The sequence below is a fragment of the Eretmochelys imbricata genome, chromosome 9 (assembly GCF_965152235.1).
Source record: "Eretmochelys imbricata isolate rEreImb1 chromosome 9, rEreImb1.hap1, whole genome shotgun sequence".
Taxonomy (NCBI): domain Eukaryota; kingdom Metazoa; phylum Chordata; order Testudines; family Cheloniidae; genus Eretmochelys; species Eretmochelys imbricata.
In genome coordinates this window covers 82,060,005-82,076,133 of record NC_135580.1, presented here as the reverse complement: position 1 = coordinate 82,076,133, position 16,129 = coordinate 82,060,005, and the positions used below count along the sequence as shown (strand labels likewise).

Here is a 16,129-nt window from a genome sequence, read left to right as displayed (position 1 = left end):
TGTCCTGGCACCGCGCTGCACCCCGGAAGTGGCCAGTAGGTCTGGCTCCTAGGTGGGGGAGGTCATGGGGCTCTGCACGCTGCCCCCGTCCCAAGCACCAGCTTGGCACTCCCATTGGCCGGGAACCATGGCCGATGGGAGCTGGGGCGGGGAGTGTGCCTGTGGGCGAGAGCCATGCGGAGGCACTTCCGCACCTCCACGTAGGAGCCAGACCTGTTGGCCACTTCCAGGGCGCAGTGCAGAGCCAGGACAGGCAGGGAGCCTGCCTTAGCCCTGCCACCCAAAGTAAGCCCACACCCCAATGCCCTTCCCCATCCCTGAGCCCCTGCCCCAAACCAAGAGCCCCCTCCTGCACCCCAAATGCCTCATCCCCAACCCAGAGCCCATACTCCTCCTGCACCCCAAACCCCTGCCCCAGCCCAGTGAAAGTGAGTGAGGGTGGGGGAGAGTGAACCACCGAGGGAGGGGGAATGTAGTGAGTGGTGGATGGGGCTTCGAGGAAGGGACGGGGCAGGAGGTGTGGCCTCAGAGAAGGGGCAGGGGTGTTCGGTTTTGTGCAGTTAGAAAGTTGGCAGCCCTAACATGTGGTTATTGGAAATGAATGATCATTGCACATTTGTCTTCCACCTGGAAAACCATAAGAGAGGGACAGAATGGATTTGTTTAATGTCAATCCATGATGTGTTTAAGCTCCTTACCAAATTGCAGTACTCCTCCCACCAAAGATTCCTCACACAGCAAGCGGCCCATTCCAAAGAAGTCAAGCTGTCTCACTTACTACTTTAGACTGTGTATCTCCTGAACGCATGTTTAACAGGCAGGAGACATTAGTAAGCAGCCTGTAACTGGAAAATGTAGAGCATCTGTCATACTTAAAAGTTAATCTTCCTAAAATTACATGCAAATACTCTAAATCTGGGGTTCCCAAACTGGGGTTTGCGAACTCCTGGGGGTTTACAGAACATTACAGGGGATTTGCCAGAAAAATTTCACTAATGGCGGCCAGAGGACCCTGGGCATTAGAGGCAACAGGTGGGACCCAGTTGCAGGGCAAACAGCCCGAGCCCCAGGGAGAGTGGGGCCGGGCATTTGGGGCTGGCAGCCCGAACCCTGCCCCCATGAGCCAGCTGGCTGCCCGAACCCCAGCACTCCACACGGGGCTGGCAGCCTAAGCCCCAGGGAGAGCGGGGCTGGGCAGTTGGGGCTGGCAGCCCGAGCCCTGCCCCCATGAGCCAGCCGGCTGCCTGAACCCCAGCACTCCACACGGGGCTTGTAGCCCAAGCCCCAGGGAGAGCGGGGCCAGGCAGTTGGGGCTGGCAGCCCGAGCCCCGGCGGTCAGCGGGACCTGCAGCCCGAGCTCAATGGAGCTCAGTTGACTGGGGCAGTCAACGGGGTCCAGCAGCAGGAGCCGTGCGGAGGATATTTAAACTTAAATCCCTGGAAATATTCATTTTTAGGAGGGGATTCACGAGATTTCACAATTTAGTGAAAGGGGTTCGCGGGCTGTTAAAGTTTGGGAACCACTGCTCTAAGTGATACATAGTTTATGACTGGGAAATTTTACTGAAAATATGGGGAGTCTCTTTGATTAAAATATGTCAGTAGATCTTTTACTGGGCTCCGTGGCCCACTGAATGAAACATTGTGGCAGACACAGCAATGGACTGAGGCGCTGGGAATGGTGTCGGTGTCCGTAAGGTGGGAGTCTCATTTTAACAAAGTCATCCTCTCTGGGGAACCACTGAAATTTGGATTTGCACTGAAGTAAAATTCTCGGTGGTAGTGAAAAATTCCTCAACAACTGCAAAGAAATTGTGTTACTGATGCTTGTTGTTCTTTTGGGAAGAAAATGGAGTCATCTCTTTTTAATTCCATTGAAATACATTGGACTGGGGGAGGTTTTGGATTAGAAGAGTGAAAATATGATAGCTACTTTGTTATAATAAATAGTGTTTGTCCTCCTAAACAGGGTTAGTAGCTGTGTGTAATGTTTTTTCTTTTATTCACAGTTCTGTGAGCTTATTTCAGGAATTTTAATGACTGTAATTATGTTTTTGGAAATGTACAGGTTGGCTAGATGCAGTGGAGTATGGAATGAACAATAAGAGGTTAAATTGATGGATGACCAACAAGATAAGGATTGTGCCTCAGAAGACCATGAAACTATCCTGATTAATGGGGTGAAAGAAAATGGTAAGGAAACCTAATTACAGTGCACGAAGCAGCAGTGATAACAGCAAGCCAATCTACTTTCCTAGTTCAAGTATTTAATTTCTGAGTATTGCCGACATCTTCAAAATGTAGAGCAGTGGGGCAGATGGATATTTTGTGCAAATATGTTGCTGCAGCTATGAATCTTCAGTTTTTAAACCTTAAGCAACAACTGCTGCTTTTTCCCCACACATATGTGCATGCCCACACACACACACACATAGATCTGAATTGTGATTTTTTTTTGAGTGTATTGGTTTTTGTTACATACTGTTGTGACCATTTTGGCAGCATGGTCCCTCCAACTTGCTGTCCCAAGATCACATTAGAATTCTAGGCACCTCTTCTGTGCATAAACACATGCTACTGGTAAAGTCATGATCCTGAGAACTGTTGAGTAATTTCAACTCCCACTGAAATCAGTGGGAAATGATTGGCATCTTTCAGGAACATGCCCAAAATTTCCTGTATCTAACTTTGTCTTTGGTCATTTTCAACTGCTCCATAGTTGCTTTCAAAAGCAATAACTAATTAAAAGTATTCTTCAGTGCTATGCTTGCCTGCAAACCTGATGGAGCTTCTATAAGGTGGGTGCATAACTGGTTGGAAAACCGTTCCCAGAGAGGAGTTATTAGTGGTTCACAATCAGGCTAGAAGGGCACATAATGAGTGGGGTCCTGCAGGGACTGGTTCTGGGTCTGGTTCTGTTCAATATCTTCATCAATGATTTAGATAATGGCATAGAGAGTACACTTATAAAGTTTGCAGATGATACCAAGCTGGGAGGGGTTACAAGTGCTTTGCAGGATAGGATTATAATTCAAAATGATCTGGACAAACAGGAGAAATCATATGAAGTAAATAGGATGAACTTCAATAAGGATAAATGCAAAGTACTCCATTTAGGAAGGAACAATCAGTTGCACACATACAAAATGGGAAATGACTGCCTAGGAAGGAGTACTGCAGAAAGGGATCTGGGGTCTAGTGGACCACAGTTAAATATGAGTCAACAGTGTAACGCTGTTGCAAAAAAAGCGAACATCATTCTGGGATGTATTAGCAGGAGTGTTGTAAGCAAGACACGAGAAATAATTCTTCCGCTCTACTCCACACTGATTAGGCCTCAACTGGAGTATTGTGTCCAATTCTGGGCACCACATTTCAGGAAGGATGTGGACAAATTGGAGAGTCCAGAGAAGAGCAACAAAAATTATTAAAGGTCTAGAAAACATGACCTACGAGGGAAAACTGAAAAAATTGGGTTTGTTTAGTCTGGAATAGAGAAAACTGAGAGGGGACATGATAACAGTTTTCAAGTATTTAAAAGGTGGTTACAAGGAGGAGGAAGAAAAATTGTTTTTCTTAACCTCTGAGGATAGGACAAGAAGCAATGGGCTTAAATTGCAGCAAGGGAGGTTTAGGTTGGACATGAGGAAAAACGTCCTGTCAGGGTGGTGAAGCACTGGAATAAATTGCCTAGGGAGGTTGTGGAATCTCCATCACTGGAGATTTTTAAGAGGAGGTTAGACAAACACCTGTCAGGAATGGTCGAGATAATTAGTCTGCCATGAGTGCAGGGTACTGGACTAGGTGACCTCTCAAGGACCCTTCCAGTTCTATGATTCTACGATTCAAATAATTCCTCTGAGCATTTGCTGATGTCATTTAGCTTTCAAGTTCCTAGCACTGCGACAAAAACTGGCATTTTCATTCTTTGTAGCATCTCTAAAATTTATTTAAACATACATGGTTAAGTGCATGTTTCTGTTTAAAATTGTTATTAGCCTTTTAATTTTTCTGACTGTTGATATTTGACCATATTGGATCTTTGAGGGCCCAATCCTGTGAGGTGGTATAGGCTCGGATTCTTGTACCCTATCAAAATGAATTTGGAAGCATAAGTCTATAGGTGCAAATTCTATTCTCTTCCACACAGCTATAAATCCAGAGTAACTCCAGACGTATAGGTGAATAGCACTGTTGTTAGCTGATAGAGTAGTGAGAAATGAAACACACATTTGTGATTTCCAGCATGACAGAATTCAGAATATATCTGTCAGTTTCAGCCAATCTTATTCTTTATCAGATACATGCAAACAGTCTGTAAAATAATAGTGGGTGACAGTTGCTAGAGCTACAAAGAGATTTCCTGGCCATTATGCGTGTGCCTAATCTACTCCTACCAAGAAGAATCAATGGTTACCTTGTCAATAGAAACTGATTTGATTTGTAGAATCTGATACAACTTCCATGAAATGCAGTTAAACAAACAGAAATAGGAAAATGTCTTAATTAAATACTGGAGTATAATAGTGAATTTTCTAAAGGTTTTGGCCCAGATCTTCCAGTGCTGTGCAGTTACTTGATGCTGAACCAAAAGCAGGTTATGTGCTGACAGCAGTGTCTTTGCCCATGTGAGGATCACTACAGTGTAGGGGATTGTGACTTAGTCAGCATGGCAGTTCTTATGCCATCATCATCTCCCTTCTGAAGGAACTCAGATATGAAATTGCAGAACTACTAAGTGTTGTATGTAACTTATCACCTCTTAAATCAGTTTCTGTACCAGGTGATTGGACTTTCAAAAAGCCTTTGACAATATTCCTCACCGAAGGCTCTTAAGCAATGTAAGCAGACTTGGGATAAGAAGGAAGGTCCTGTCATGGATCAATAACTGTTTAGAAGGTAGAAAATAAAGGGTAGGAATAAATGGTCACGTCTCACAGTTGAGAAAGGTAAATAGCTGGTTCCCCCAAGGATCTGTATTGGGACCAGGGCTGTTCAATATATTCATAAATGATCTGGAAGAAGGGTATGGAACAGCTTCCATATGAGGAGCGATTAAAAAGACTGGGACTTTTCAGCTTGGAAAAGAGACGACTAAGGGGGGGATATGTTAGAGGTATATAAAATCATGAATGGCGTGGAGAAAGTGAATAAGAAAGTGATATTTACTCCTTCACAAGAACCACGGGTCACCAATGAAACTGATAGGCAGCAGGTTTAAAACAAACAAAAGGAAGTACTTCTTCACACAACACACAGTCAACCTGTGGAACTCATTGTCAGGGGATGTTGTGAAGGCCAAAACTATAACACAGTTCAAAAAAAAATTAAGTTCATGGAGGAGAGGTCCATCAATGGCTATTAGCCAAGATGGTTAGGGATGCAATCCCATGCCCTGGGTATCACTAGCCTCTGACTGCCAGAAGCTGGGAGTGGATGACAGCGGATGGATCTTTCAATGATTGGCGTGTTCTGTTCATTCGCTTTGAAGCATCTGGCACTGGCCACTGTCAGAGATAGGATATTGGTCTAGATGGACCATTGATCTGACCCAGTATGGCCGTTCTTATGTTTGCATGTTCATTATGGTGGTAGCCAGGGCTTCTCTATATCCTATCAATCCCTCACTGCTTTACTGACCCGTTGGGGACACTGGCATCCAGTGTAATTTAGAGTAGCTATTAGGTAGCTCTAACTTACAGCTAGTGATTGGCTTGGCATGAAACAGGCTGAGAACTTGGGGAGTGCAAAGGAGGCCCCTTTTGCCCCCCTCCCTCTCTGCAACTATACTGCACTCTCTTTGGCTATAGATGAGTATTTGGGCTACTGTGTTTTTACTTAGCTTTTGAGTTAACATGTTACCATAAAATACTGAAATAATGTTAAAATTGTGACCAAAAACTGTGACAAAAGCCAGAAAATCGATAGTTACGTCTGAAATGCTCTTCTTGGCTCTCAGCCCCTCTGTACATTGAAGTCACTACAGTCCATTGAGTAAATACACCTTTTAATTGAATATGATCTTGACTTTATCATTATACAGTCCCTGGAAAATCCATTTTTCAGGATTTGCACCTCATAGGAGTCAAGCTCATTTTTACAGATGTAGATCTAAAAAATGGAGATGATTTAGGTGGTAGTGAATGTTTTAAGACCGAGTTCCCATTGTCATTTTAACTTTCCTTGTTCATGTCCTTGTAACTTTCACAGACATATTCCTTTTGGCTTCAATTTCCCATGCTTACTGTCAGCTCAAAGTTGATTTATTTTTTTTTTAAGTTGGAGCTGAATTTGTTCATTTGTTTTGTTCATTTTGTGTTGAAGTTATGGGAGCTGGCCCAAAAGTTGCTTTCCCGTATAATCCAATTGAAATTTTTGCAGCCTCAAACTCAGAAATGGCTCAAGTGAGGAACTCTTGAACCCTGTTGTTTTTAGTCCTCTCTAAAAAAGGAAAAGTAAACCACATTTCAGGGAAATCAGTTCAGTAGCTTTAAAGCTATATATGTTTAAAGGTGGAATGTAATGTGCCTGTGTATGTGTAAAACATTTCCATTTCCATTTTCACAGGGCCCCGAAGGTAGCGTTACTTGGAAGGTGGGGTGCATGCTGAATCGCTTTAGTTTTAGGTTGCTCTTACCTGCTTAAGGCTTTAAAGCTAAAGGTGTCTCAACCCTTAAGACTGCCAATCGTGTGGAGCTGCCTTAAGCTCTTTGAGCCTGATTCTGATCCCATTCCAATTTCACGCTCAGTTTCACAGCTGAAGCTACAGTTTCTAGCACAGCAGTGTAGACCCCCCCCAATGGCAAAGGGGGAGGGGTTCTCCCGTCGCTGTAGTTAATCCATCTCCCCAAGAAGCGGTCGCTATTTTGATGGAAGAATTCTTCTGTTGGCATTGTGCTGTCTACGCTGGGGGTTAGGTCAGAGACTTAGCTATGCCGATGTAAGTTTTCAGTGTAGACCTGCCTTGAGGTCCAGAACCCTCAACCCCATCCTGTAGTTGTTGGCTCAGCAGTGCTCCTAAGGCCACTACTGCTGGATGTTGTCAGGAATATTAGCCACAGGCCACTGTTCTCCCTAGAGATTTCTGTATATCAATAGATCCATAGAATGAGAGATCCCCTGGCCATACTTGTTCCTCAAGGCACTGGCAGACAGAGGCCTGGCTGAGCGATGTAGCTGTACCAACCTAGCCCCTGGTGTCGACCGGCTCTAGGTTGATGGAAGAATTCTTCTGTTGACCAGGCTATTGCCTCTCGGGAAGGTGGATTACCTGTGCCGACGGGAGAACCCCTCCCATCCGCGTAGGTAGTGTCTAGACTGAAGTGCTACAGAGGTGCAGTTGTGCCCCTGCAGTGTTTTAAGTGTAGACATACCCTGCGTCACTGCAGAGCTAGTCTGCAGGGAGTGCAGAGGGATATGGAGATTCATGTCTTGACCCCTGCACCGTGGACCTCGCAACAGCCCCAGAATTTTGCCTGTAAGTTACTAAATAGATGCACAAGTGTGTGATGTGCTGGAGTTAGTGCTGCCTTGAAAACTTTCATCTTCTGAGTTTCTTGACTTTGGTGTCCTAGTTTTCTCCTCATTAACAGTGCAGTAACACATTTGTTCTTTACTTTATATTGTATTTTATAACTCTGGGTGTTTACATAAACGCATTATGGGCTAGATCCTCAGCTAGTGCAAATTGGCATAAATACATTAAATTAGTTTTCTCATCAGTTTCAGTGTAAAATAAATATTCTTGATAAAGGTGACTATAGTAGATTGCATAGATGCCAAATCTGTCCATATGCACAAGTCTTGCAGTCTTGTAAGCAAGACACTGCTGTTTTTCAAAGAAGTTGTTTGTTTGCAAAAGTCATCTCCCAAAACATAGCAAGAGGAGGGGAAAATAATCAGATCAGAATCCCAAGGTTGTTAAACTAATTCTCTTTCTCCTATTCCTTCTCTTCCACTCTCCCTTTTTCTTTCAATTCCTCCAGAGTCACATGACCCAGACAGTGATGGGAAGCCTTGCACTGCTGCAGATACCGCGGTTACGTTTTCAGCCTTGACAATAGCTCAGAAGGAAAATCAAGTGTGCCACCGAGTGCCGCCTCCTCTGACTTCAAGGAAGCCCTGTTTGTTGAGCCCTCCTTCTCCTCTGAGACTCACTGATGTACCGGAGAACACTTCAGATGACTCGTCCGCACACGCTATTTCTCTTACATCTTGTGTGACAAAGAGCATGAGCTCCTGGTCTCTGCCAGGCGATTGTGAGAAGGCTCCATTCACAATTATGGAGCCTGGAGGCATGTCAGCTCTGACTGGTGACTGCTTGATGCAGCCAAGCCGGACCTGTCTAGGCTGCTTTATTGAATCAAAGGACGGCATTGATGCAGAGCCGGGAATAAGCTTGAAAGTGGGTGATATAAATAGGGATTATGACACCTGTTCAGTCTCTGATATAGGGATTCACTGCATGAGCACAGGAGAAACCATGAGATATGGGGATCAGCTGCTTTCAGACCAGCTTTTAAGCTTCCCTATGCATAAATCAAGGGCAGCAGACAAAAGAGATGCAGAGAAATCTGACAGTGATTCAGAGGACCCCACTCAGAAAAATTATTACGAGGGATTACTATCAGACAAATGCAATGGTGAGGAACCTTTGCTAACAAATCCCAACCAGGAGTGGGGCTATTTCGAATCTTTCATTAGTGAAAGTAAAATTGAGCTGCTTGACCTTTGCTCCAAAAATGAGCTTTCTGTAAACTTGTTTTCTGAGGAAGATGTGGATAATTATATGTTTGATGATGATGATTCAACCTTGGGAAGTGACGTCTGCTCCTTAAAGATTAGATATGAATCTTTCCAAGACAACGTGAGGGAGAAGACCAATGCCCTGCAAGAGGATGCCCAGTTCAACTTCTTTCCCAGCGTGTTTGGCAACTGTACTAAAAGGGACAACAAGAGCACCCTCAAGAGGGGGGCTGGTGGTGGGGCTGATCCTTCCCAATTCAAATCCGAGGAGGGCATCATTTGGGGGGAGGAAGAGGAGGATGGAGAGGAGGAGGACGGGGAGGAGGAGAAGGAGAAAACTGCCTTAAATAAAACTTGCAACAGTACAGAGGTGGTACAGTATATAGGCTCTAAAAGGAGCCACTTCTTGGACTCTGTGAATTCCACAGAGGACTCCGGGGAGTTCAGCGATGACAGCACCTGCACGGAGTCCTCGGATGATGTGCTGCGGGATATAAAGGATTGTAGCAGGTATCTGTCCAGGGAACATTCCAATTCCTTCATTCAGCAGAACTATGGGCTGCGGGCAAAGAGGAAAGTACGATACAGCGATGATTACTTGTACGATGTGGATTCCATTGAGAGTGAGAAGATTCTGGATAAGAAAGAGTGGCTCCCGGATGGACCCAAAGAGGAAGATGACGACGAATGGTGCCCAAAGAAAAGGCGAAAAGTCTCTCGCAAGGAGCCCCCGGTTATCATCAAGTACATCATCATTAACAGATTTAAAGGGGAGAAGCATATGCTGGTGAAGCTCAGTAAAGTCGATGCCAATGAGACTACTGTTACCCTAAGTGAGGAACTGCTCAGCAAGTATGAAAAACTGGCCCCACTGAAGGGCTTCTGGCAAGAGAGGCAGCAGAGCCGGATGGATTATCTTAGATCGTCTCTTTACCACAAACAGAATTTCTATCTTAATGGCTCAGATGTCTCATTCCTCCCTCACCCGAGAAAGCGAAAATGCAAACTAGCAAACAGGCACAGGATTCAAAGAATTAAAGCCATTGAGCAATCGGTGAACAAACTGGGCTCCTGCTCCTCTGATCAGAAGCAGCCTTGCAGCAGTAAAGAAGATGCAGGCCTGAAAGGGATGCAGACATTAGCCATCGCTACCCCCAGCTGCGCAAATGGATTACATTTAAATGACATCACAGGCATTGCCTCAGTGAAGTACAAATCACAGGAAAGGGAATATAAGGGAACAGAGAGGAAAGTGCTACGCCGAATCAAATTCAAAAGTGAAGCCCGATTGAAATGCAAGAAAATCAAAGCTGCCACAAATACAGGAGAAATCTCCCCTGCTTTGGAAAATCAGGACACAGCAGCTAGTTTGAAGGATGAAAATATTCCTTGTGCTTCAGAGACCTCCCATATTTCTGAGTGCCAGGAGGATAAGGTTGCTAAAAATTCTACTTTCCTGCCAGCCACCTGCTCTCCAGACAAGCCTCTACCACCTGCTAATATCACCACCAATGTACCCCTGATCCCCGGCGGGTATCTGCAGACATTGTTAGATGCTTCTGATTTGTCAAGTAACACTGGTATCTCATACTTCACCCAGCATCCTGCTGAACGGCAGCATTCCCTCCCTAGCATTGTTCAGGCAGAAAAGCAGTTCTCTGCTCTGCAGACAGCCCAGAGTTGTGTGCTGTCCCCGCCTTCTGAATCTGAACTGCAGCAGTCACCTGGCCACTTAGAAATTGAGCAGAGCAACTTCAGTAGCATGTGGCCAGCAAACAAGGCTGCTAGCAGCAACCATCAGGAATTTGCAAGTGACATGAGGGAGGCTTCTGCATTATCAAATGAGTTTGGTGGCTCAGCAGGAGCAGATAACCTCCCAGCCTCTGGATATAGTCAAGTAAATCTGAATAGCAGCAAATTGCTATACCAAAAAAAATATGTGCCGGATAACCAACAAGTGCAGTCTGATGATTCTTATCAGTCATGCCATTTTAATAATGGAGAGGGGCGCTTTCATTTCCAACGAGGTACACTAAGTACGGATGATGGCAGACTCATTAGTTTTGATTCAGTGGGCTCACTGTCAGTTAGTTCGAGCAATTACAGTTCTTTAAGTCTAAAGTCTTGTGAAAAGGATGGTGAAGATGATATTAATGATGATTTCTTGGCCCACTGCAGTCCCAAGCTAGTGATCCAACAAAGTATAGATGAAATAACCCCTTTGAAAGAGTCTACGGACCTTTTAGACATCTCCAACTTCACACCTGATAAGTTCCGTCAGTCATCGCTTTCGGAAATGTCTCCTCCAGACACCCCCAACCTTTCCCCTCAGATAACTGTGTCAGATACCAAATCGCTAAGCAATCTGAAAGGTTTTCAGGAGACCACTCAGACTGTGCTAAGCAATACTGATAAGGTCAAGTGGAACTGTGGGGTTCTCCAGACCCAAGATCAGGCAGATAGTGGGTTTACTTTAAATAATCATCAGTTTCAGTTCCATATGTTCAATGATGAAGATTCTGTTGGCCTCCTTGAAAAAAGTCCATGCTTGTCAACATTTAATGAGCCATCTGGTCAAATTAGCACCAATAGCAAAGTGTCAAAATCTAAGAGGAAAAGTTCATCCAGCAAGAATGTAGGTACAAACCAAAGTTCTCCCCAGAAAAACACCAGGAAAAAATCTCCTAAAACTAACAAAGGAACTGATAAACCACAAAGTAAGAATTCCAGGCAGACTCCCAAATCAACAAGGAAAGGGAAAAATGCAGCTGGAGTCAATGGTGAAAAGGCTCAAGCAGCTGGCAGCAGGACAGTCAATCAGTTAAATAATACAGCCTCAACAACAAAGGCACTAGCTGAATGCATTCAGCACCGCAGCCCAACCTCTGTAAAGATAGGGAAGCATAATGGACTATCTGGTGAATGGTCACTAAGAAAAGACAATAGTACAGGCTGGTCCGAAACTAGCATAGCAAACACTAACAACCTCCTTGATGATGATCAAAGGGAATTTGAGGAACCTTCCAATATTTTATCTAACATTGCATCTGGAATGGCAGATGTTCAGAGATTTATGATGGCCTCAATCGAACCCTTGTGGGGGCCTGTAGGCCATAACAGCGTCCCAGATATATTTCGGTCGCCTGAATCTAACAGCCTGAAATTGAAAACTCTTAAAATTTTGGCAGGGACATCACAAGAGTCCAAGAAAAAGGGAAATGGTAATTCCCCGGGAACTGCGAAGAATCACAAGTCAAGCAACAAGGGCTCAAGCAAAAATAATGGCAAAGCCACAACTTGTGATCCCAGTCGCCCCAACTGTTCAACTGGGTACAATATAGACATTCACTCTCCCTTTTTTGATAAAAGCTATAGTAACCTGAGCACTTTAGGCAATAATGGACCTACCCATAAAAAGCTGTACCGTCATAAATCAAGTTCTAAATCACTGAGGGATGAGAACTGTAAAGTAAAGCGAACAGACCGTGAACAGACCCATAAGGACCCATCTGTGACAGCTTCTTTTGAAAAACTGAGGTAATGCTGCACCAAACTGGCTGGAATGCACCCTTAACTTTCCTACTACCTGCTAAGCCCGCTGTTCCTCATTTTTTCCTTCCTGAAAGCAAGAGTTGCATGAAAGAGACATTCCCCTTTTACAGTTTTTTTTAAGTGCATGAAAATACTTATTACTTGCAAGCTACCTAAAAGAATGACCCATTTTCTGGCTTGGCTGGGGTTAAAAAACTAACAAGGCTACTCTTTTCTGCTGTTTGGCTTCTTCAGTTTTTAATTACTTATTTATTGAAAAAAAAACAAAACAATTACATGCTCTTTTTAATGATTTTGAAAAGGAAAGACTTTTTTTTGAACATTTTGTATAAAACAAAACACAAAAAAGAGGTTATGCATCCAAAAGCCAAGATATCTAACTAAAGGCTCTTTAGTTTGAAAATGAAAACTCATTCATAATTGAGCTTCATGTGGCAATTTTGAGTGCTTTCTAGCCCCCTCTGCTGTTTATATCATAACCTATATCATAAAGCGTCATCTGCTGTATCAGAGTTTAGAGCATATGATCCTATCGTGGTGGCTCCACACAGGCTAACTAAGATGGCATAAAATGTTTGATTTTTCTGCAGGGAATCAGACTACATTCTTCTTAAAGCAGAAACAACATCTTTGGTTTTACCTGTGTTTGAAGAAGAGACTCCTTTTTCTAGAAAGACGTTTGATGTTTGGTTTTTTTTTTGGTTTTTGTTTGTTTCTTTCAAAATATGCCTTGTGGTATGTTGAAATGTAAGTGCTGAAATGAAGAGTTTGAAATTGTGGGAATTTATTCTTTGAAAGCAAACCTAATCTGGTATTCTCCGTGAAAGACTTTTAAAAGTCATACTGTTGTACAGTAGTTTATGCACTATTACCCACAACAACAACAAAAATTGTGCCAAACTATGAACAAGTGACTGTATTGTACATATTTTTACTTCTCTATCAACATTGGGTTGTGAGTGTTTTCTGGAACTATGCCTTTTGATTTACTATAAACATTCCAGTGATTATGTATTAACCACCCCCCTTTGAAAGCACCTGTAACTCACAGTGAAAATGATGTTGTTCACTTATACAACTTACCAAAAGTTTTATGGACATAACTAAAAGTGTGCCAAATTTACTTACCTCATTTCATGGATTTGCCCTGTGGTTTAAAGCTCACCAAAAAAAAAAAAAAGAACTTTAAAACTGAAGCTGGGAAATTTTAATGTCCTTTCTTTAGAAACACGAGCAAAAAAACCATAATGATGAAATTTTGGGTTTCATTATAGGAGAAAGTTGAAATGTTGGAGGAATTCAGAAAATCACTCAAGGTAAGTTTGACAGGGACTCAAATGTCTGCATTTAGAGACTACAGAACAGCTGCTTTTCAAGTGTCTGTTTTCTTAAAGCAAAACCTGTAGCTGAAGATCATTTAAAGTGCAAAGTTATATTGCTGATACTTTGTATCTCAGTTTTATATATTTTATAATAACCTGGGATAAATTCTAAAATAGTTATAAAATTAGAACTACTACATTTCATACATTTATTGCTATTTACTTTTCTTTGAGAAGTTTCTTAAACATTTTTATGCTGATCCTGTCAGAAGTGCTCTCATATCACAGCTTTGGTGTTTTCTAAGGGTTTAACTTTGCAATGCCAATATTTTTTGAAAACTTAAAATGAAAACAATTTTCAATGCAACCATTTTTTTCTTTGACTCGGTACATAATAAAAGAGAAAACAGAGAAAACAGAAATATTTGTGATCTCACCAAATCGAGGCCAGATCATACACGACTGGACTATATGAAGACAGTGATAAGTATTGAATGCTAAAAGTATTTTCAGAAGGCCTTATTTGTAGCCCACCATGCCCTCACCTCGAGAAAACAAAAACAAAACAAAAATTCACTTATTTTCCTTGTGCAACTAGGAGCCTGTGCATTTTGCTGCTGATTTATTATGAAACCTTGATATGCAAGAGACCTGCTAACTGGGGAGCTAATGAAAGCAGAGAAAAGTAAGGTCACATATTTATGCAATAGAAAATTATGGGTACAAGGAGAGGGGCCTTAGTAGCAATCTAATAGGAGATCACTTCCTCAACCTATTCATGAGTATTGAGGTGGCATTTCAAAGTAGATAAGGGTAGACTTTGTGTTTGCAGTACATGGAAGTGTTTTTGATATAGTCAGGTTTTTTTCTGTAATATTAATGGCAGAGTTGGAGGTGGCTATACATTTTTATATTAAATTATTCCCCACTTTATTAGTATTGAGACTTAGAGATGGGACTGAGTTGCAAACTTCTGACCTGGATCCAAAATCTCTTAGCATTTGGGGTTGTTCAGATCCTGGGGTTTTAGTTTAGCCTCATCTCTTTAATAACATTATTTTACTTAACAACTAATCTGCTTTGTAATTACTCTGAAAGTATCATATTAGTTGATTTGTCCTGAAAAATAACATTATAGCTCTGCCTGGAGTGAGTGACTCTGGATCAGATTATGGTAGCTCTGCAATCTCATAGTAACTGTTGATTTATGGGACCCAAGCTAGAGTGCAGCATCCCACAGAAAATCCAGCAAGTGGGGAGTGAGGTCTAAGGGACCCCAGAACTGCTAAAGCAAAAGCTCTCTACAGGGATAGCTCTGCTGGCCCCCACCCTTAGGTGCATGGCTTTGCTTAAGCCATGTTTCCATTGCTTGGCTCCTCTTGTGGCTACATAGTAGCAACCTGGAAGAGAACTCAGAGCCCTGTTAAACAGTGTTAATTCCTACTTGGATGTCTACTGTGGCAGAGAATAGAGTCACAGAGCACAGCCAGCCCCCTGCCCTTCTCCATATCCATGGGGCCCTGGAGCTGGGTGGGAAGACACAGCACCCTTTCTCTCAATCAATGCCACAGCTGGAGACATTCACATACAAAGGGTCCCGTCCACATCTGGATCCCGAAGAGACAGTCCAGGCCTATGTAATTACAAAGTCACTGTTGTATTTTGTATTTATGTGGTAATCAGAGATTAACTGCTCTATAAAATAAAAGGGTTGCTAACTAAGATTTTCTAGAGCTGTTTCCCATTCTGCACATGGTGGGTGGGAGGGATAGGAACCTGCGATCACTGCTATTTTGGATGTTTAGGCTGCTGCTCCTATGGAGCAGGGTCAGACCCAGTTCTAGGAAACAGCAGTTCCCTGCCCGTTGACTCAGACCTGCCATTTGAAAGCACATTTCTGTTGGTCTTCATTGTGTTGTGTGTGTTTAACATGTGACTCATAATAAGATACACTGTACTGAAACATACAGCAATATTTATGGGATTTGAGAAATGTGCAATAGGACAATAATACAGTACATAAAACATATCAATTATTGTATTGTATCTTGCAAACTCCATTAATACTCAGTTACCCTACATTTCAGTACAATATTAATTGCAGATTCCATCTCCCTTGACTCACTCTCTCAGCCTTCTGTCTCCCATCTCTCTGGCCTCCTTGACTCTGTCATCCTTAGACTGTGCCATCATTCCTTGCCACTGAATGCCTGAAAAACAAAAGTCCTTGGGGTAAAACATTGACCCTGCTCCACCTGTGACTCTATTATCCCTCTGCTAACTCACCCCTTCACTTGGCTTCTAAAGCCAGAAATCTTGGAATTCTCCCTGAACCAAATTTTTGTCCTCTACCCTTGTTTACCTTTTCTGTGCACCTGCCTAAAGCTACCTCGAGAACATTTTCATAATCTCTTTATCTTATTCCTTGTCAAAAAGCTCATTCCTGCCTTCACCACTTATTATTCTATTATCCTGATTAGCGCACTTCCCTCTTGCATACTCCTACATTC

The 16,129-nt window shown here is 42.9% G+C and overlaps 1 protein-coding gene across 1 annotated transcript; it reads left to right on the top strand.

The window, feature by feature from the left end:
* The first annotated feature begins 2,117 nt into the window (after positions 1 to 2,117).
* Positions 2,118 to 12,286, top strand: NEXMIF (neurite extension and migration factor). Its single transcript, XM_077825744.1, has 2 exons — positions 2,118 to 2,193; positions 7,986 to 12,286. The coding sequence occupies exons 1-2, from the start codon at positions 2,118 to 2,120 to the stop codon at positions 12,284 to 12,286; spliced, it is 4,377 nt and encodes a 1,458-aa protein (XP_077681870.1).
* The last annotated feature ends 3,843 nt before the right edge of the window (positions 12,287 to 16,129 follow it).

Coding starts and splice junctions, on each gene's coding strand:
- NEXMIF (XM_077825744.1), top strand. CDS start 2,118: ATGGATGACCAACAAGATAAGGATTGTGCCTCAGAAGACCATGAAACT. Junction 2,194..7,985: donor TAATGGGGTGAAAGAAAATG/GTAAGGAAACCT, acceptor CAATTCCTCCAG/AGTCACATGACCCAGACAGT.